The sequence below is a fragment of the Eptesicus fuscus genome, chromosome 20 (genome assembly GCF_027574615.1).
Source record: "Eptesicus fuscus isolate TK198812 chromosome 20, DD_ASM_mEF_20220401, whole genome shotgun sequence".
Taxonomy (NCBI): Eukaryota; Metazoa; Chordata; class Mammalia; order Chiroptera; family Vespertilionidae; genus Eptesicus; species Eptesicus fuscus.
In genome coordinates, this window is record NC_072492.1 from 25,094,834 (window position 1) to 25,117,152 (window position 22,319).

Below are 22,319 nucleotides of genomic sequence, written 5' to 3' on the forward strand. Positions count from 1 at the left end.
AGACTAGGTTTCTTGACCCCTTTTGTGGAATAAATCCCTTTGGCCTTCTGGAGAATCCCATGGACCTCTTCTCAGAATAATGTTTTAAAATGCGTAACAGAAAGAATAGAAATTATATTGAAACATATAGTTCTAGCATCTGACCCCTGAGATTTTCAAGGAGTATGGGATGGGTTACTCAGGGGATGTTTCTGAGATGACAGTGTCTTCCTTCTTCCGTCTATAAATAAGCCCCCATTTCCACAGGAACCCCAATCTTTCCCTAGCTCAAATCCAGTTTTTCTCACTTTATTTTTTTTTAGCCACCTTCATCTCTTGCTTAGCCCCGCCCACTTCCATAGCCCCGCCCCTTCCTGGGGCCACCCCATTCTAGACTCCGCCCCCCGCTAAGTCCCGCCTTCCCCTGGATTACTTCTCGGTTCCCTGCCAATCACGCTGGGCCACCCTTCCGCCCCGCCCCCGAACCTACATGCAGCCTTTGGACAGCCTCTGCGGCTGGGGAAGGAGCCCTGCTGCGGAAGGATGGACCCTGCTACGGCCAGTGGCTTCTCCCCGGAGCAGTTCCGGGAGGCCTGTGCCGAGCTCCAGCAGCCCGCGCTGGCCGGGGCCGAATGGCAGCTAATGATGGAGGCCTTGGGCATCAGCATCTACCGGCTGCTGGACCAGGTAGCGGCCTGCCTGCTGGAGGACCGCGGGGCTGCCGCGTGCCAGGGCCAGCCTTCCGGGGGAACCGAGGGGCTGCAGCCGCGGAAATCCGGACCCGGGCGGGTCTTCTGGTGCTGGGAGGAGCGAGTGCTGGGGCGGTGCCTCCAGCTGACTTTGTCCAGTTTCTGGGAGTGGGGGGGTCATCAGAATTCAGCCTCAGGTCTGAGGCCCCACGGGGGTGTGGTCTGTTAGAAGTTAACTGTCAAGTTAAAACGTGGGTCTGCTGATTCTTAGCCGCATGCACCTCCGGAGTGGGTGCCAGGGGTGTGTGTATGTGGGGAATTTCCTCGGGTTTGAATCTAGGTGGAAAAGAAAGGACTTTTCAGAGACTGGATGTGCAGGGTGGCTGGTGTGTGCGGAGAGGAGTGTCGCTGAGGAGGGGCTTACTATCAACTCTAGCCATTCCTGTGACCTGCTTCTTTTGGCTGCTGCCCCTTCCTTGTAAGTTGCACTTAATAACTTTAGTCTGAAGCTTCAGAGGGAAAGGTTCTCTGAAGGCCTTGGAGGAATGGAGTTGGTTATTAAGCAGGTCTCCAGGCGTTCCTGCAGGCCTTTGGAACAAGTAGCCATCCAGGTGGGAGGATCATATTGCACCTGAGCCCTGTCATCAGTTGCTCTGTGTAATAGCAGTTCATGACAAGTAGGTTAAAGGTCATCCTCAGGCAAGGTAAGTGAAATCCAGGTTTCTTGGCAGAGGACCAGAGTATTATAGTGTTAGAGCAGGGAGGAGCTCTGGATGTCTTGCTACATATACCACTGGGTGTAGCAAGGTGAGCAAGTTCACGGTCTAGAGCAGACAGAATTAATTTCCTAGGGAAATTTCAACAGTTACCTTGGTGCAAAATTGGACAAGTTTTCAGACAAGATCCGTTTATCTTCTCTCAGATTATTCCATTTTCCTTTACCAGCCACATCCAGGCATTTGGCAAGGTGTGTCCATTCGATTGTTGAGACATATCTGACATAGGGCCCATTTCCTTTCCCTTTACCTTTCTACATGTTTGTCACTATACATGGTACTGCTCACCTAGAACTGCAGTGACCTCTTAACTAGTTTCCCAGCTTTCCATCCTACACACTACAGTCCAAACACCCAAGAGGCTATGATCTTATCACTCCCGTTTCAGTGGCATTGCTGGTTGCAGAATTAATAATAACTATTGTAACAGCGAATACATTTCATGCTTTCTTATGTTCCAAGCACTGTTTAAGTCTTTGCAGGTACTTAATCCTGACATCATCCCTAATGTAAGGTGCTATGATTATACTTTTTTTTTTTTTACCTGTATGGAAATGAATCTACGGAAAGGTTAAGTTGCTTGTTCAAGATTTGAACTGGAATCAGAACTCAGCTGTCTTGCTCTAGTCCTGTGTCATAAATATGCTTCCATAGCGCCTCTCTGAAGGAAGGCAAATGTTGCCCGCAGGTTATCCTGAACTAGTTTGGTCTTTTTTAAAAAAATGTTATTATTATTATTATATTTTAATCTTTATTTTTGAAAGTATTACATATGTCCCTCTTTCCCCACATGGACCTCTTCCAACTCCCTCTCCCCTCCCTCCCCCCCACCCCCCCCAGGACTTCACCATGAACTAGTTTGGTCTTAACTCATCTTTGAACTAGTTTGGTCTTAACTCACCTTTCCAGCTTTATCTCCCATAACTCATGCATACTGCTCCTGTCCTCTAGCCACCCATACTCCCTACCCCATGGGCCTGTGCTTTTTTGCTTTTGTATCTTTTATCTCACAGTATCCATTGCCTGCAAGCTGAGACAGAGTGACTGGCTTTGTATTGTGTATTGTTTCCATTGTGTATTGTTATGTAGCAGGGACCACTTCTCTCCTGTGGGGGGGGACGTGAGTGGTATTTAGACAGTTCCTATCCCTACTAACCATTCTATATGTCTTATTCCCACCTGTTCTGGGGATGAAGACAGTCATGGTACATTGATGTAAATTAGCGAGCTTTCACAAGTTTGGAGGATCCTAAGATTCCCATAGGCGTGCCATTCAATGAGCCTCAGCGGACAGGATGGAGGGCCATTGCCCCTAGCCATTTTGATCTCCATCTGTATTGAAATGTGGAGGCCCTATTGGCTCAGGCTACACACCAGCTCCTTCCTAGAACCCTTACTGGCCTTTAGCATCATCCAGCATGATTTGCTGCCTGGCCCACTTTGCTAAAGCCTCATTTGTTTTCCAGGTTGACGCCCATCCTGTACCTCCCTCCTGCCAGAGAATTCCTTCTAAGCTTTAGTTAGTAAATCTTTTCTTATGAACACCCATAGATTTGGGGTTGTTGTGTTTTCATTTTCATTTGTCTCAAGGTATGTTTTGATTTTGTCCTTGATCTCGTTGTTAACTCATTCATTGTTTAGTATAAATGTTATTTAGCCTCCATGTGTTTGTGTGTTTTTCAGGTTTTTTTCTTATAGTTAAGTTCTAGTTTCATACCATTGTGGTTGGATAAGATGCTTGATATACTTTCAAATTATATTTACTGATAATGTCCCAATATACCCCCCACAGGCCCAGTTTACACCTATTGTCCCGGAGAAAATTTTTACAACTGCCACTCTCAAAAGTGTGCCAGCTGGAATGGTAAATTATAGGGTGACCCTATATATAGCCACAGGCACTCAGACAGCTTATGACTTATCTAATGACGTGTTCAGAGAGTGCCGAGACCACGGAGTCCGGGTCATAGACCATGGACTCCGCTGTCAGAGCACTGGCTTCATGCCTACGTTCGGCCTTCATTAGTTGTGTGACCTTCGGTGAGTTTTATAAACTCTCTTATTTATGGAGGGATCATTTATATGAACTTTATTGACATGTCATTTACAAATAATAGAATCCACTTATTTTAAGGACAATTCAGCGATTTTTAGTAAATGTGTGCAGTTATGCCACCTTCACCACCATCTGATTTTAGAACAGTTGTGTGGCTCCCACAGGAAACCTCTTGCTCGTTTGCAGTCACCTTGTTCCCACTCCCAGCCACCAGTCTACCTCCTGTCTCTGCCTTTTCTCAAAAGGTTTGCCTTTCCCAGGTTATTTCTCACAACTTCTTTAAGCCTCCGTTTCTTTGTCTGAAAAATTGGTGTATCTCCTGTTATCCTTGTGGATTAAGTGGGCTAACCCCATGTGAAGCATTCAGCCCAGTGTGGTATTTAGTAAGCTACCTCTCACGATCACTCTACCTAGCTATCTGCAATCCTAAGAGATGAAACCTACCCTGCTTCCTTAGAGAGATCTAAACTACTGAATCAGACTTAGCTCACTGTCTCCACGCAGTCTTGCTACACACTTCCCAGTGGCAGCTGTCGCGTTGGCTCCTGCCATGAGAACTGGTTCTCTCTGGTGAGAAATGCTCACTTTTCCTCCCATCTGAGTCTGTTGCTTGCCAGAGTGGCTGGCGTTGGACAGCTTCCACAGTCGTAGGCTGGGGAGGCTTCCTGTCCCCCTGAGGAATAGAAATGAGCTCTTCTGTGAAAAGCAAAGAAAATCCAGTGCACAGTCCAGGGTGTGCTGACAGGATTAGGGAAATGGGATTCATCAAGGCTGCCTGGAAGTTAGTGATGTAAATGCAGATAAACACCATAAATTGAAGAGAACGAGTGAGGTCAGTTGAGGGGTGGGTACAGGGGTTGGGGGTCCACCAGGGATTGCTTCTCCATGGGAACCGCAATGTCAAATGCAAACATTGTGACATTTTGATGTTTCTCATGTATACACATGTTAGCTCTTACAGAATTTATTATGCTTAGGATAAATACGTGTACCATTATTGGCAGTTCTGTTCCTCAACATATGTTAACCCTGTGAATGCGAGTGAAAAGAAATGGAACAGTTTTCTTGCAGGCATTTGAAAAACCATTGCTAAGAAATGTAGCAGCTTGCCTGGCCAGCGTGGCTCCGTGGCTGTGTCGACCTATGAACCAGGAGGTCCTGATTCAGTTCCCAGTCAGGGCACATGCCTGGGTTGTGGGCTCAGTCCCCAGTGTTGGGCATGCAGGAGGCAGCCGATCAATGATTCTCTCTCATCATTGATATTTCTATCTCTCCTTCTCCCTTCCCTTCCTCTCTGAAATAAATAAGAATATATTTTAAAAAAAGAAAGAAAGAAATGTAGCAGCTTGATATGGAGACCAGTTAGCCGGAATACCAGGGCATCTCAAAAATCAGCGATTTTAGTAGTAAGTGGCCGAACCCCCCCACCCCCCTTCCAGGTCTTCGTTTATATAGTGGAGATAATAACATGCTGACTTTGAGGGATTATTGTGCCTATTCATCATTAAGCGCAGTGCCGGGTTGGAGTAGGTACTCCGTAGATATTCGTTTTCCTAAAAACATGCATTATGTTGCAGTTCTGAATCCTGGGTTCTTCAGTCTGGAAAAAGAGTGTCATACTGACCTTGTTAATGAAAGTGATATCGAATACTAAGTACTTTTTATGGGATGAACTTTAGGCGGATCATCTAATTTAATCACCATAGTCATGTTATTAGGTAGGAACTCTCATTAGACCCACTGGGCCGCTGAGAAGAGCAAGGCCAGTCGGGGGGAGAGCTTAGACGCTATGCCTGCTGTGCCTCCGAGCCCCGCCGTAAGCACCAGGCTGTAGTTTCTGGCTACGATTTTCTGTATTTTCATGACTCTTTGGAATAACATAGAGAAAGACAGCACAGCCCTGCTCCGTTGAAAGTGATAACATTCATCCTTTCGCCATTCCCAGCTTTCCCTGGTCCTTATCTGAACCCCCCAGAAGCAGCATCCAAAAAGTACCTCTTGGGGTAGTTGGAGGCCCATTGGACACACACTGGGCTAAGGGACTCAGGGGAGCATCTCCGTGGGAGGTCCATCCTGGGTGGTCTGGGGCAGAAGCACTGGCTTGGGGACCGGAAGGAACAGGTTCCCATCCAGGCTTTGCCACCAGCAGTGTTGTTGACTGACGCTTGGCAAGTCACTGACATCTTTTACAAAAGGGTCTAAGGCCCCTTCTGGCTGTGATATGCTGTGTGATGGGTCTTGTTTACCTTAAGCATTAGCATGTGGTCTGCAACAGTGGCCTGGACAGAGGAGAGCTAAAGAAGGAGACATTGTGGGCAGTAGGAGGGGCCGGTGTCACCCTCTTTCTGTCCCAAGTACTAGCTGTAGGACTCAGGCACATGATTTAGCCTCACTTCAGTTCTTTGTACAAAGACGGAGGCAACACCAATGTTTCTATCTACACTGAGTGGCCAGATTATTATGATCTCTGAACACATAATAATCTGGCCACTCAATATATATATGTAAGTATTGCTAAAATATATATATTAGAGGAGGCCTGGTGCATGAATTCATGCATGGGTGGGGTCCGGCCAGCCTGGCCAGGGGGAGGGGACATGGGCAGTTGGCTGGCCTGCCTGCTGGCTGAACTCCTGGTCGAGGGGACAATTTGCATATTAGCCTTTTATTATATAGGATATACACTGAGTGGCCAGATTATTATGCGTTCAGAGATCATAATAATCTGGCCACTCAGTGTATATGGCAATCAGGGCTATGTTAGAGAGCACATGAGATAATGAATATAAGTCTGGAAACAGCACCGTGCTGTGAGAAACAATCGCTGGCATTATTGAAATAACGGGTAGCAGGTCCAAGTGATGGGAAAACTTCGAATACGAAGTGCATAGCTGCTGCAGTGCTGTTGACAGGTCACCAAAGGAAGCACTTTCCAAGCCAAAAAGCCAGCCCAAGCTTGATTTCTTCTCAAGACTAAGGACGTGGTGGGTCCCAGCAAGATTGTAATTTTTTTTTTCTGAGTTACTTAGTGGAAGGAGGCAGCACTTACTATAAAAGAGTGTGTGGAGTTGTAGATATCTCTGTGTAAACTTAAATATACTTCTATTTAATGTTCATTGACAGGGTCCATTATCTCTCACTTCTTTTCCTTGGCCACGCATTTTAGCAATGCTTATATACTTTTGTACTGTTGTGATGAAATTACACATAATCATATTTCCCTGTAAATGTTCATATCTTATCAGCATTATTCTATCAGTCTACTTTTCACTTTTTAAGTAATATGTTTTAGAGAGAGTGGAAGGGAAGGAAAGAGAGAGAGGAACACTGATGTGAGAGAGACACATCGATTGGTTGCCTCCCTTACACGCCCTGACTGGGGTTGCGAAACAAACCTGCAAGCCTTCAGTGTAGGTGCCCTTGACAGGAAATTGAACAACTGAGCCACACCGGCCAGGGTGGGGGTTCTTTTTTCTTAACTGTAATGTGAGTCTTTAAAACATTTTTTTTTTATATTTAAAAATTTTTAAATTATAGTTGGCATACAATATTAGTTGCAGGTGTACAGCATGGTGATTAGACATTTATATAACTTACAAAGTGATCACCTTGAGAAGGCACGTATCCATCTGACATCAGACATCAGTATTACAATACTGTTGACGGTGTTCTTTTAGCAAGAAAGAAGGGGGTGTCTTCTGGTGACTGTATCGCACACTAAATATTGACCGGTGCTCTACCACTGAATAATTCTTTTACTATGGGAAGCGTAGGAAGTTAAATGTTCTGTAAATGGAGCATTAGACAAGTAGATAGTGTGTTGTTTTCCAGTGTGATTGAAAAAATGGAGCCACTCTTCATTGTGGTTTAAAACCTTTTGAGTAAACTCATTTGTATTAATTTATTGAAATGTTAGGAAGCTTAGAAACGTAACTGCAACAAATGTTATAGAGAGTTTATATCTCTACTTTTAAGGAGCTCAATCAATAGTAAAACTTTGCCCAAATTAAGCTAAGATTTGTACTTTTTTTCTGTCAAATTGGACAAACAGCGGTACCCAATCCTGGTGAGGTGATCCTTTGCTACTGGGGAGAGTATAAATTTTCTTAAACATTCATATAAAGTATAAAAACCTTAAAATGTCAATATAATTTATCTCTAAGGAAGCTTTCCTAATTAAAAAGTTAGAATTATGGACCAATTTGGTCTGTATGAAATGATAGATTATTCCAGCAGAATTTATATTTGTAAAAATATTTGGAAACAGAAATAACTTAAAAGAATAACTAAGTTAGGTGTGATCTCTCCATAGCTTCAATATAATATTGTTAAAAATAAGAACACACGCTGTTTATACCATTATTACCATTTTTGTAACATAGAGAAGTATTTATTTACTTAAAAGTAATGTGTCCCATATTACCCATAGGTATTTATGGATTATGGGGGGGGGGAGGGGAGTGTCACATGCCATTTTTATTCATTCTTTTTTTGGCATTTTCCAATTTTCCTATAATGAATAGGAATTATTTCTACAATGCTAAAAAATTCACTGTATTTTTATTGATTTCAGAGAAGAAGGGAGAGGGAGAGAGATTTAGAAACATCAGTGATAAGAGAGAATCATTGATCAGCTGCCTCCTGCACGCCCCCTACTGGGGATCGAGCCTGCATCTCAGGCATGTGCTCTTGACCAGAATCGAACCCACGACCCTTCAGTCCGCAGGCTGAGACTCTATCCACTGAGCCAAGCCGGCTAGGGCTGACTGTATTTTTTAAAAGACAAAATAAAAACGTGAGCATATGTGCTGAGATCCTTTTTTTAAAAAGAAATAATGGGTGAAAAAAAGTGTTTTGACCCAGGACCTTGGGTGGGGCCACCCAGCACTCGAAAAGAACTTTCTATTGCTAGACTAGGAAAGGTGTTACCAAGTATCTTGTTCCTGTGAGGTCTGGCCTTTCTCAGCGCTGCCTCGAAGGGAGTGTTTAAAGGAAGCCGTCACAATAGCTCATTCTTCGGTGTTCACGTCAATCACCCCGTTCTATTCTCCTCTTCCTGGAGGGCTTCTGTTTTCTTTTCTGTATAGGACTGAGGTCACTAGGGCTGTGGTGCCACTCAGGAGGGGCCAGGAGCCAGTTTAAGGAAACAGTTTGTCTTAATTTATCCAGATAGCCAAAGCTAACTCATGTCAGGTTGGGGAGATAATGATCTCAAGACACAATTGTCCCTTTTGCTCAGCCTGTGTGGAAAATGGGGCCCCCAATATTCCTGAACAAGGAGCTAATTGTCTTCCTTCCGACGGTGATGAAAACACATGTGGGTCTAAATGCGTGCTATGGGTAAACCCTCACTGCCTTTCCATATGCGAGGGTGAGGGGCGGGGGCAGGAAGGAGAGGTTTCTCCCGAGGTCTGTCCTTCCACTGGGGCATCCCTGGCACAGCACGTAGGGGGTTCAGGTCTGTTAGTTTGTCCCTTGATGACAGGAAACCCTTGGTATAAAGCCACATACTTCTGGAGCTGGAAAATCCTTCTGAATTTCGTTGCAAGTTGGCCTTCCGTTTCTTGCCAGGTACTTTCACATGTGCCTGCGATTCCTAAACTGGGTTATTCACCCCTGGGTTATGCCACCCGAGCTAGGAGACCCTTGAACAAGCCTCATGATGTCTGGAAAGATTCACCATGCTTACCCCCTTGACTTCACACGAGTTTCCAGCAAGGCGCTGAAGAGGATGGCTTCACTTAGGCATAATTACCCGATAACATTATGTTAGCACACGGAAGTTGAGTGGCTCCAAAGGCTTGCTTTCTGTTTGTTTGCCTTTGCATTGACATTTAAGGGCCACTGGTTTAATCTTCAAATTAGAGCCTTTAGGCAAGGTGACGGTTAGGAACTTCGAAGTTGCCATCGTCCGGAGAGTGCAAATGTGTAGTGGCCAACTGCAGCCCAGTACCCTCGCAGACAAGGGTTCTTGGACTTTGGAATCTAGAAACATTTTTTTCCCCTGAATAAAAGGGACGAATATGATCTGCAACTGATGTTCCTTCCCCTTTTTGCACAAGTCCTTTATATAAAAAAGAAGCAGTGTTGACAAATTCTGTCTCAGAACTGATAAAACAGTGTGTTGGGTTCATTAGGCCCCGTGGAATCTGAAATAGTAACCTGTTCCCTGAATGCTAGCTGCCTATACGACACCCCCTACTTGGTTGTTTAATAAGCACCTCAAACTCAAGGTGGAACCCTTGATTACCCCACAGCCCACAAATGACCTCTTTCCCAAGTTTTTTCTTACAAAAAGGAGCTCCCCATTTGCCTGGTTGTTCAAGCAGAGGTTCTGAGAGTTATCCTCAATTCTTTGCTTTCTCTTCCCCTTAGCCAGCCTGTCCCCACCGCAATTGTTGTTGACATGACTTCTAAAATCTATCCCTAAGCCACTGACTCCTCCCCATCACTGTTGTTACCACCCCATTCAGATCACTGTCTTCTCTTATCTGGACTATGGCACTGTCTTCTAAACCACTTTCTCACTCTCTTAGGATCTCTTTTTCTACCAAGCAGTGAGTCATCCTTCTAAAGCCATACCCTGTTTGAAGTCATTCCTTGGTTTTTCATAGCAGTTAGAACAAAATAGTTAACACTTACACTGGTTTACAAATCCCTTGGGGGCCCAGTCCCACCACCTCTGTGGCCTCGACTCCTACCACTCCCTGGGCGCCACCATTCTCCAGAGCCCTGGACTTTTTGCTCTTTGAGCATTTCAATCTGTCAGCCTGAGGGCCTCCCCCTACTAGGAATGGTCTTTCCTCATCCTCCCACGCACGGCTCCTTCTAATATTTTGGACAAGAGGTTCTGATAAAGGTCATCCCGCATAGAGACCTTCCCTGACCACCTCCTTATTTAGGACCCCTCTCCTCTGAATCCAGCTTCATTTGTCACATGCCCCTTCTTGGCGCCCGTTTACATTAGCTGGATACTGTTTGTAGCTAACGCCACCACCAATGCTCCTGGCGAATTTAAGACCCAGGGGAGCAGGGGCCTCATCTGCTTCTTCATCATCATGCCACCAAGACGACAGGAAGGGGCTCGATCAATGGTGTGGCATGAACCCCGGCCTCGGCTGTTGTTCACACGCTGTGCAGTCCAGCTGCCTCGCAACTTGGGAACCAATAGGTTGTTTCTGCCTGTTCTGTTTCTACAGCGGACGGGACTGTATGAGTATAAAGTCTTCGGTGTGCTGGAGGATTGCCCGCCGGCTCTGCTCGCCGATGTCTATATGGACTTAGACTACAGAAAGCAGTGGGACCAATATGTTAAAGGTGAGTAGCACCCACTGTTTTTTTAAAAAGTCAACTAGAAAGTAGGATCTATTGTTATTTATTCTACCTAGCAGAAAGCGACAGGTTTAATTTCTACTCTGTTATGTTTCATTTTAAAGTTTGGCATAAACGCCTTAAGTGCTGGGCAGAAATGTGCCTTTGCTAGTCCTAGGACTTGCTCTTTGCATACTTTCTGATCCACTCTTCAGTTTGCTCAGCGGGCCACTCTGTTCTCTCTGTAACTTGGTTGTCGTTTTATACCTATGTATCATGGAAGGCTTCTTGGAGGAGGTGGTGTCCGAGCTTTGTTTTGGAAGTTGAACACAAGAATACTATATGTGAGGAAGTTAGGGTAAGGGGATGAGTGGTGCAAGGGCGTTCCATGCCCAGAGAACATTATGAGTCAAGTCAGGAAAATGTGAAACAGCATGATATGTACAAATTGTGAGCAATTGGGCAACTGAATCTGGAGTTAAGGTGGGAAGAGGGTTCAGATCCTCAAGGCTTAGGCTGGCTGCCAGTCTGCAGTCCTTAGATTGGACCCTATGGGTGATGGAGAGTTATGAAAGGCATTAAACAGGGGATCCCCCTGCCGTAGAGCTGGGAGAGACCTCTGCCATCTCGGTCACAGTGGCATAGAACTACGGAGTTGCCAAGGGGCACACTGACTCTGAAAGACCCTCTCAGTCAGGTCTCCTGGTTGCAAGCAACAAAGGTGCTAACAAATGCCCGTGTAAGAAAAGGAAAAAGTTTATTGGTTCGTGGCATTGAAAACTCTGTGGGTGTCTGGCTTCCAGGAGAGCTGCATCCAATACTTGACTCACTTCTCCATCTTTTGACTCCGTTTTTCCGCCCGAATCCTCAGGCAGATTCCTATGTCATGCAAAGATGCCACCAGAAGATCCAGGCTCATAAGTGACCATATGACTAACCCCAGAGGAACAGGAACGAGAATCCCACTTCCTGCTGCTGCTGGCAGCCAGAGCCCAGGATTGGCTCTCATTGGCTCAGCATGGACCACGTGTTTATTTCCCATGGCCCTTTCTCATGGTTTGGGGTCACTTACTGTCTTCAGATACGCTTCGTATCTAGGGGGAATTGTGCTGCTCGCCCATCCAAGGGACAAACTGTTTTCTCTGTCCCAGCCTCCCTAGCAGCCATTCCAGTCATGTGACTGAAGTGGCCCATAAAGTACACATGTGTCTTCAGTTTGGGAGAGAGCAACGTGAGGAAGCAGGCAGCATGAATCCATTTTCCGGTGATGGTCCCAGCAAAGGCATCCTGACTTTGGGGCAGACAGTTGCAGAGCTTCTGACATTTGGTTCTCACGCCATGGTGTCTGGTCCACCCGACTGGCTTCTCTGGAACAATCCTGCGGTCTAAACCTAACTCTGGTCCTCCTGGATATTCTGTGAGCTCCCTGAGAGCCTTTATACTAAGCCACTTCTCAGCTTAAACCTGCTCGAGTGGCAAGCTAAGACCCTGGCCAGAGGCACCTCCCTGACCTAACCCCCGTGGGGCCATGTCTTGCCACTTTCCCAGCCCTGGGATTAATGCTGAGCCAGTTCTGCTTAAACCACATAGTCGAGAAGGAGAGGAAGTTGATGCCCTGAAGGAGCATGGAGATCCTAGTCCACGAACGGGGAGTCAACTCGGAGCTTGGAAAAGCAACAGGTGTCCACCTCTTCCCTTCCTTTCAAGGCCTGTCTTCAATCCCTGTGGCACCAGTGGCTGGGCAAGCGCTTTATTAGATTTTCTTTCCAAAACTGAGTTGAATAATATGTTTTTTCCTCATCTGCTTCTCAAGGCACCCTTGGGTTGGCTTCCTCTCTAAATGTTAGGGAGATGTTTGCAGTACAGATGGGGGGAGAGGGGATACGTATCATCGGATTCCTTTGCTACCTCCCTCCAAGAGCGGCCGCTGTTTGCACACCATAGCACGATGCGATAGTCAGGAGATTTGGTCACTGCAGCTGTGGCACAGTGCACAGAAACATGGGAGAGAAGCAAGACCCTTCACCACAGTGACGCCCCCTTCCTCTGTGTCCAGGAAGGACACTGCCTTCTCCAGAACCTTTATTTCCCAGCTAAATGCGCTAGACTAAGCAGCTCCGTCCTGAGCCAGTGGTCAAGTCTTAAAATCTAGAGGCGGGGAAAAAGGTCTTAAAAGCAAAATTGTTGGTACTCTAGTGACATCTGGTGGTTACCCTGATCTTGAAACCTGAAGGTTTATTCTTGCCTGCTGGATAGTGACTGATTCATTGCTTCCTAGCTGAGAATCTTGTTTTTTTGCTCTGAGATAGACAAGTTTTGTTGTTGGGTTCTTTGATGTTGACTCTGCTTTTATATCCGCTGGACCGTGCCCTTAGGCAACAAGCTTGCAGTGGTAATGAACGGGCCTGACTTTTTTTTAGAATTCTGTGCTGTATGCATTCATGGTTTATCATGTTCTACGAGGTCATCCTACATAGGCGTCATGTGAATTGAAACCAAAGAGGCTTCCAGATGCATTAACTTCTTTTGTTCTCCTTAGAACTCTATGAAAAAGACTGCAACGGCGAGACTGTGGTCTACTGGGAAGTGAAGTACCCTTTTCCCATGTCCAACAGGGACGTATCCTTTCCCAGGGGGCACCGTTTCTCGGCTTTCTAAGGGTTGCTGGGCCCCGGGGCCATCGCCCGATGGTGGTATGTCCAGCAAGTGTGGACACCGTCGTCTTTGATCTTGCAGAAGCATCTGCTAAAGCTGTTATTGCACCCTGTGCAGCTTTTGGAGACCTCAGAGTGGGATTTCTGGGCCTGACCACGAGGAGCGTCTGTAACTGTGGTCACTGGAGGGCAGCCTCTACTTTCCTGAGATGTTTTCTAGGGCTTGAAGAATTGGGGACTTGGGAAGACCTTTTAATCAAGTTTAACACACTCCCCAATCTAGAGAGAGGTAAAGTGACAGAGGCATCCGTACAGGTGATTAGTGGCAGAGTGGGGACTAGAGCCCCCACACTTCCAGCCCTCCTCATACCTCCTCATGTTTTATGGACCCCACAGTGGTCCCTCCATCCCTCTTGGCTCTGGACACTGCGTGTATGCTTCTTCCCCTCGATTTCCTTATGTATCTTATGGTGCAGTTGAATGGAATGTGGGGAGTTTGAGCTGCCACTCCGAGGTTCTAAGAAGCCCACTTAGGACTTGCCTGGGAGGGTGGGATGGGAATTTGCTGGGAGAGCAGTACGGGGGTAGGGTGACTGACAGGCAAGCTTTCTCTTTCATCACAGCAGCTGAGCACTTCACACACTGAATTTCCACATAAGATCCTTTGAGCAAAGGGGCTCGTGGATTAAAACATAACTCTCGGAAACCACTGAATTATGTGATCACTGGATCTTTTCTAGCCCTAACATTCTATAAAGTCGGTTGGTTCCTAAATAATTATTCCCTAAAAAGAGAGGGAGTGTGTGGGTGTGTTCTGTGTGTTTTGTCTGTGTGTGTTTTTGTGTCTACCTGGCCCCCAACTAGATTTTAAACTCCATAAGGGTTTATTTTTTGCCACAGTTCCCACATCCTGCTAGATAGCTTACATTACACATGGCATGTATTTCAACAAATTGTGGGTTACTTAACCCCTTAGATTCTATGTGGTTTTCTCTAATCCTGCCGACAAGAGTGCAAAATGGGCATCATCATCCCCATTTCACAGTGAGGGAAACTGAGGCAAAGAGAAGTTCAGAACTTGACTCAGGTTCACACAGCTGATGACCTCACAGGGACACTGCTGGGTAGGTATTCGCAGGGGTGAATACTCAGGACTCCTTAAACTTTTATTTCATTGGCTTTCCAGTGCCACACGATGCCCGGAGTTGTTGTTTTTAGTCTTTCTCTATGCATATATGTCTCTCTAATAAGGGTTGTTAAATTTTTGAAAACAGAGAATAGTGCCGTGGTAAAGAACATTCATTTTGGAGAGAAAGATCCCAGGTTGTGTATGCAGCCATCCTCCGGTTTGCTGTGTGACCTTGTGTGACCTTGGAAAAGGCCTTTTGGGTCCCTGGGCCTCAGTGAACTGGTGGTTCTCCAGTCATAGGCTCTGTGGCATGCTGGACCTCCCAACCCTTCAAAGACCTCCGCCAAATTTTAATCAATATGTGTAAGTTAATTTTTAATCAATATGTGTAAGTTAATTTTTCCTCAATGGAGTGTCAGGTGACATCTGTCACAAGAGCTGAGTAAGTTGTGGGAGAAAGTAGGGCAATATTTGCTGTGAAGTGGGAGAGAGGAGATCCGGAGCCAAAGCAACATCATTTCTTCCCTAAAACATTTGAGAACTTTACTCCCCATGACTTAGAGATGGAGGGCAATAGACCATCACTCAGGATGCCTGAGTGATGAGTGGGACAACTGTGGGTGCTTTTGAGACTCTGAGGTGCATGGGGCTGTGGTTGTTGCTATTACATTAAGTGCAACTGTATTGTACTTAGAGTGATTTTTTTTATTGTCTTAGGCGTTTAATTCCTTCTAGTGTTAAATCTAAAATTCTGTCATTTGAAAGTATGCAGGCAAAGAGTTGAGCCCGTCCACCTATGCAAGTTAAATAGATTTTGAAGCCAGATCTGGGTTCCGATTCAGGTTTCATCACTTCAGCGGGGCAGTGGGACCTTGGGCGTGTTTCGTTACCTCTCTGGTGTAATGTCATCTGTTAGACCGGGGTGCTTGTACTGAACTCACGGTGATTTGTCAGGATCAAAATAGATGCTATAGGGCAGTGGTTGGCAAACTGCGGCTCGCAAGCCGTGGTTTGCCGCTCTGTTGACTAATGAGTTTGCTGACCACTGGACTAGACTAAATGTTACTGTGTAGTTGGAAGCTGTGAGGATTAGGCAATTGTGGCATATTGTGTGCAAAGAGGTAAAGGGTAGTATATGACAGTGGTCGGCAAACTCATTAGTCAACAGAGTGGCAAACCGCGGCTCGCGAGCCGCACGTGGCTCACGAGCCGCAGTTTGCCGACCACTGCTATAGGGAAAGCACATGGTAAGGGCTTAATAAGTAGTGACTTCTCATTTCTTAGGATTTAATGATCTTCCCCAGAAGAGTGCTATCGGCATAGAGGCTGTTCTGTTTATTGTGATGAAATAACTGTCATTCTTGGTGAACTAGTGCTAACTCAGAGTTAAATATTCAGGAAGTCAGTGCCTTCCTACGATCACCAGTTGTAAGTACATTGCTTGTCTGTCCTCTGTGCACAGAGGTCAGTACTTAGAGCTTTGGGGGAAGTCAGGACAAAACGGAATGACTTGAATGTTTGTCGAGTGCTTGTTCTGCTCCAGTCTTCCTGTAATGCCCCCATCAACCCTGCCTGCTGGGCGATGGTCCCCCCTTTCCCCACATAGAGAAACTGCGTCTCAGAAAAGTTGAGTAAATAAGCCAGGATGACACAGCTGACAAGCAACCAGTCCTCTGCTATCTCCCAGTGCCTTCTTAGAGACAGGAGTGGTTCCCCGCACAGTTAAAAGCAGCAAGGAATGGTTCACAGGTGGGTAATGCATGCTCTCACACGATGCACCAGGTGGTAAGGGGCACAATCTTGCAGTGCAGGTAAGGAGATGGGGCAGGTGGGTGAAGTAACAGTTCCAGGGAGACCATGGGAGGAACAGAACCCCCTCCTCTGGCTTCTGGCTTGGGGTGCTTTCCTTCTGCCCATCTGAGATGCCGGTGTGATGTCACGCCTTGACTGGCACTCCAGTATGTCTACATCCGGCAGCGGCGAGAGCTGGACGTGGAAGGACGGAAGATCTACGTGGTCCTGGCCCAGAGCACCTCCGTGCCACAGTTTGCTGAGAGGCCGGGCGTGATCCGGGTGAAGGGGTACAAGCAGAGCCTGGCGATTGAGAGCGATGGCAAGAAGGGGAGCAAAGGTAAAGCCAGAGTGCATGTGGGCGCACCGGCCAGGCCCGCCCATGCAAAGAGCACGCTGATCGTGAGGCATGTAAATGCATGATCCTCGTTCCCTGAGGTCAGAGAATGGGCAGGGGTGCAAGACAAACATGGGGAGAGATTCAGTTCATCCCAGAAACTTGGCTAGAGTGCAAGGTGGATGTTTAAATCTGACCCAATCCATTCTTTACTGACTGTTGTCCAGATGAAATAGAACATCAGAGTCCACCAGAGGGCTCAGCATTGACTCCAGGTGGGTCCTGTGGGTGGGGCAAAGAGCCCATAGGAATGTTTCGGGGGGCATAGCTCCTTCTCAGCAAAAACCCAGAGTCTCGGGGCCTGCCTACCTCGAGTTCAAACCATGAGAAGAGCTGGGGCAGAGCATGGGGCACATGGCCACCGGCCCTACTGGGTGAGAAGGCCTTGAACTGGAGGCAAAATCCAAGCCATAGTTCTGATGCCTGTTAGATCTGTCACCTTGATAAGTAAACCCACACTTCTTAGTCTCCATTTCACCCTGTATACATTGGGGTTTCATTTCACCACCTCCTTACGATTGTTAGGTTAGTGAGTGGAGAAATAATGAGACTCTATCCAAGTGTCTGGCATTTGCCAGGTACTTAATAAATAGCAGCAAAATGTACCTTGACTATGTTTTCAAAAATGTTTACATATAAATGCCCTGGAAGACCAGGCCGAGGAGAGAATCCACCCGAGTTACATGTTGCCTCCCCGCTCTCCTTCTGGGTCTGAATCAAGCAGGGAGGTTCCCAGGGTTTGTGGCTGTACCTTTCTAACCTGTTTTCTCCTGCTGACTCGTGCTTTCTCTCCCCCTCCAGTTTTCATGTATTACTTCGATAACCCAGGTGGCCAAATTCCGTCCTGGCTCATTAACTGGGCCGCCAAGGTGAGCTCCCAGGAGGCAGAGGGGGGGGGAGTGTGTTTGACAAATGTTGACTTAGCCCGTGGGGCTGTCAGGCCGAAGAGACACGCTGTCTCAGGCCTAATGAGGCTCTTTTATGAAGCAGCGTGGTTGAGTGACCACGGTTAGGACTGGGGTTGCCAACACCCAGGATGGAGCTGGGGCAAAAGACAAAGAATCCTTAGCTGGAACGCCAGCCCCTCCCTGCCTGTGGCCCGAGACCCCGCCAGGATCACTCTCTGGAACCTCGGGACAATAGCTGCTCCCCGTGCGGACAATGGTGCCTTTGGAGCCTGTGTCTGCTTACGGAGGAGCTGGCCTGGCCGGGGAGACAGCCTGACGTCTCCACGCCTGGGGGAAGCCTCTGGTTTTGTTCCTGTGGTTTTGCTCTGTTGCTCTGTAAGGAGAGGGAACCACAATGGTTGCCCCATCCCTGGAGACGGCCTAGGCGCCTGGCTTCACCGGGACCAGTCAGCCTGCTGTGTACAAGTCCTACTAACTGGCTGGAGGGCTCAACAGACCCCCTGGGAGCGTGACAAAGCTCAGAGGCTTTGGGTCAAACCCAGGTGACTTTGAATCCAGGCCCTGCTCTGTGTAATTGATGGAAGCCATCGAGGTTTTCCCTTTTGAAAGGGCCTGGATATTACCTACTTCGTTGAGTGGGAGTGGATAAGACAAGGTTTGGGAAAGTCTTGCACAATGGTCAACACTCACTAAAACAATTGTATATCCAGCCTCACGCCCCCAAATCCTCACCAGTCTCTAATTCTGCAAAGCGGGTCCTTTTCACTTCTTCAGAGGAGCTGAACAACCCAGCCCCCATCCCATCTCCCGTGTTTTCTTTTTCTTTTCAAGAAACGGTGTCTCAGAAATGCCTTAGCTTTTCATTAGCAAAAGCCAAAGGATAAGGCAGTGCCTCGCAACAGTGGCCTCTGTCGTCTAGTCTCGCCTGCGCCCTGGATCTTACCTTTCGCCATCGTCTGTGGCAACTTGAAATCCGGTCCAGGCCCTGTTGTCTTTCATTCTTCCCCGAGTCGCCTTTGTCTACCTGAGCCACATGCCAAGGAATCGGGGGGTGATTGCTGTGAGAATCTAGACGTGACAGTCTCCTTTGCTTTGCAGAATGGAGTCCCTAACTTCTTGAAAGACTTGGCGAAAGCCTGTCAGATCTACCTCCAGAAAACCTAAGGAAGGGACTTGGGAACCTTGTGCCCACGGACCGACGTCTGCGGAAGAGCCACAACCCACGGACGCTCGGCCTTCCTTTCGCTTTCCCCGTCCTCAGAGGCCGGCACACTCTCCAGCTCGGCCCCAGCCTCCGTGTGTGCCTGACGCCCGGCTTCCTTTCCCACTCTCGCTGCCCTGGGACCCGCTGGCTGCCTCCTTCCACGGTTGAATGTGCGTCAGATTAACTTCTGCTTGTTTGTTTTTCAAAAGGGAAGTCCACAGTAGGGAACACAATCACTCCATTGTGCCTTTGGAAAGGGATGGGTGGGTGGAGAAGCCACCACCACCACAACAGAAAAACACACACTAGTAAGAATGCCCCTTCCAGGCAAGCTGGCTCCTGCCCAGAACTGGATTTCTTGCGACTCTCCGACTCCCGAGGGGCCGCTGGAAGTTGCATTCCCTGCAGAGTCGGCCCACAGTGCGCCAAGACTGGAAGGCTGTGTTGACGTCCCTTTGCCTTAGGTCTGGTGACTTGATTTGGCCGGGGCTTGAGGGGATAATCCAATAAAAGTCTCTGCCCATCTCCACAGCTGGGGGATCAGAAGCTGCTTTGATTTGAAAACCACTGTAGGCCTGACTAAGCATACGACTATGATGTGACAACCGTTTTTTCCTCATCACCCATGTCTGGGTGTTTCTCTATCCCATATGCCACGGGGGAGAGGTTGGCCACACCTCACTAGCTCTTCATTTTACTGGAAATGGAGGCATCCGGATGGCTCTGGTAGTTAACAAAAGCCAAGATGCTTTGCACACAGCCCTGTGATAAAGTGTCCTTATAGGCAATACGATGAATTTCCCATCTGGAACGTTTAGAGATGTTGACAGGATCATGGTCCACAGCCAGGGAAATGTTAACGAGTGGCTTGGTTGACTCTGTACTTTTTTCTCAGGAATTTTACCCAAGTTGTCTACCCACCACCCAAAGACTTCTATGTTTGCTCCTGAATTTTTGGTTGGGCCAGATATCCTGTGACACAGCCTTGATGATCTCAGAGAAAACGTTTAAGCACTGTATGTGACGGTGTCAACCTTGATGAACGGGCCTAGACATTCAGGAGGTAAAGCCAGAAGCCAGGGGTTTAGTAAAACGGGATATCTCAGACTGTACGTTTTCTCTCTGGGAAGGAAAGTGATTGAATACCAAATAAATACAGAGTGGCTTCTATTTATCCTGTGTGCAGCTTCCTTCCTACCTGGTTCTTTTTGTGAGAATGAATCAATTTGGTCTCTTTGGTTTACAAGTCACACCTGTCCGAACTCATGGACTTAAACAAAAACAAACAAACAAACAAAAACAAAAAAAGAATTTTAGGCTCACTTACTTGCAAGGCCATGTGAAGAATGGCTTCAGGTATGGGTTGATACAGGTGCTCAAATTGACGTTATAATTCAGCTCTCTTCTTCAAGTTATTGTTGAAGTTGGGCTGTATTTGGTGGCTAGATTGCTGCTAACAGCAAAAGGTAGGCTTGCATCTTCCCGGGCTCATGCTGAGCCAAAAGAGGGAGAGAGAGAACATTTCTTTCCATTACACCCACACCATCCCATGATTCCCTTTAAACCATGTGCCTAACCCTGCCCCAGTCACTGTCATATGGATAGAATTATGCAACTAAGTGATACTTCATCACCGTATCATTAAAATGTCATTATCCTGAGTGTAGCTGGAATTTAATGATAAACTAAAGTGCCTTATGTTAAAAAGGTCAAGTTGAAATTTTATGTATAGAGCCACTGAAACACAAGCACTGAGATTTTAGCCTTGGAGCAGAGAATCGACATGAAGTGGTATGCAAACCACAGTTTTAAACAGTGTTTCATACCTTGCTAAGAACTGTGAGAATATTAAGAATACTGAGTTTCTAGGTAAGGCAGTTAGAAAAGTCACAAAGTTTGCTGTAACTAGTAGAGTTTTGATTCTTTGGCAAATACGCTTGCTAATTTGGAGAAGACAGTCCTATACAACATTGACATGTGAGGTTATGCAGGAAGCTGAGAAGCCCTGAGCCAGAAGCATAGAATGTATAGAGTTGGTGCTTAGAGGCTCCCCAGATTCTTCGGGGTACGCCTCTCCACAGGGGCTGGATGCCCCCTTTGGAATTAGAAAGTTACAAATACTTTGCCATTCCTCTAGCACCGTGTTTCACTTGTTTTCCCCCATGTCTGTGGCTCTAAATAGACACTAGTATCTTGTGAATGGAAACAGTTATGTGGCTTTGGTTACTGCCTTCTAGGGTCGGCTGCAGAAGGCACTCGGAGGGTCGCTGAGTGAGTGAATACTGAATACGTGATTGAGAGGAGATTGACCAAATGACACCCAGGAGAGGAGACAAACCCATCCAGTATGCAGGTTTCGTTTGATTACATTAAATAATAATTTAATATTTAGTAATTTAATTCAAGTTATTGAAGCAGAATTTTTGGACTGGAACACGCAGTGTTCCCCTGGGCAGGATGTCCTGGATTCTTTGTCCGCTGGAGTTGAAGAATGGATCCACAGAGGGAAGGTGGTATAGCAAAGGTGGAAATTTATTGAAGAACAAGTACAGACTCCCACGTGGGGAGGGAGAAGAGTCCCACTGGGTTCCTTTTCCCTGTGGCTTACAAAGGCTACAGATCCTGGTGCCTTGATATCCCCTTTGATTGGTCACTATTCCCTTAGACTGGTTACTATAGTAACTCCTGGGCTCAAAGGTGGAACCTCACATGGGACGTGTGAGGTTTTTCCTCCCCTCCTTATTGTTTTCCTATTCTCTTTGGGCTTTCTTCTTCTTCTTCTTCTTCTTCTGGATAAAGGTCTTCCTTCCCTTTATTTTGTAAATATAGGCCTGCTGTTCCCAGCTCCCTCATTCTATGGAAATGTACCTGTTGCAGCTTTTCAGCTCCCCTATTCTATGGAAATATATGTACCTTTTGCTGCTCTGCAGCCCTGTGTTTCTTCCATGGTCCTCTTAACTTCAAACATTTCCTAAATCTGTCCTTTTCACCCCTAAAAATTCCCGTTTCAGTATTTCCCCCAAAACATCCTTTAGAACGAAGGTCCCTTCTTTGTGAAGGGCTGTCTTGGCTGGTGTGTCTACAGGTTATATTTTATTGCCAATTTGGAGCCAGAAAAGGGAAAGGAAAAGGAAAGACCTAAAAAAAATAAAAATAAAAAATGTAAGCAGGTCCTTTCTCTCCAAAGTTTCTTTATCTGCACTCCTTCCCAACTACAGGAAGATTTTTTTCATTTTTCTTTCTTTTTTTTTTTTTTTTTTGCTTGAAATGATAGAAACACATTGTTTAGGTCCTCAGAGTTTAGAACCAGCAAAACAGAAGGGCTTCAGAAAAATTATTTAGATTGTTAATCTATTTATATGTATTTGTGTGTGTGTGTGGCTGCTTAAATACACATAACGGGTGCTCTCTTTCATGAGATATAA

At 46.5% G+C, this 22,319-nt stretch overlaps 1 protein-coding gene across 1 annotated transcript; it reads left to right on the top strand.

The window, feature by feature from the left end:
* Nucleotides 1-476: 476 nt before the first annotated feature.
* On the top strand, nucleotides 477-20,058 carry PCTP (phosphatidylcholine transfer protein). Its single transcript, XM_008147743.3, has 6 exons — nucleotides 477-666; nucleotides 10,700-10,817; nucleotides 13,351-13,430; nucleotides 16,554-16,725; nucleotides 17,584-17,651; nucleotides 18,789-20,058. Exons 1-6 carry the CDS (start codon nucleotides 523-525, stop codon nucleotides 18,852-18,854), a joined length of 648 nt encoding a protein of 215 aa, XP_008145965.2. The 5' UTR covers nucleotides 477-522; the 3' UTR covers nucleotides 18,855-20,058.
* The last annotated feature ends 2,261 nt before the right edge of the window (nucleotides 20,059-22,319 follow it).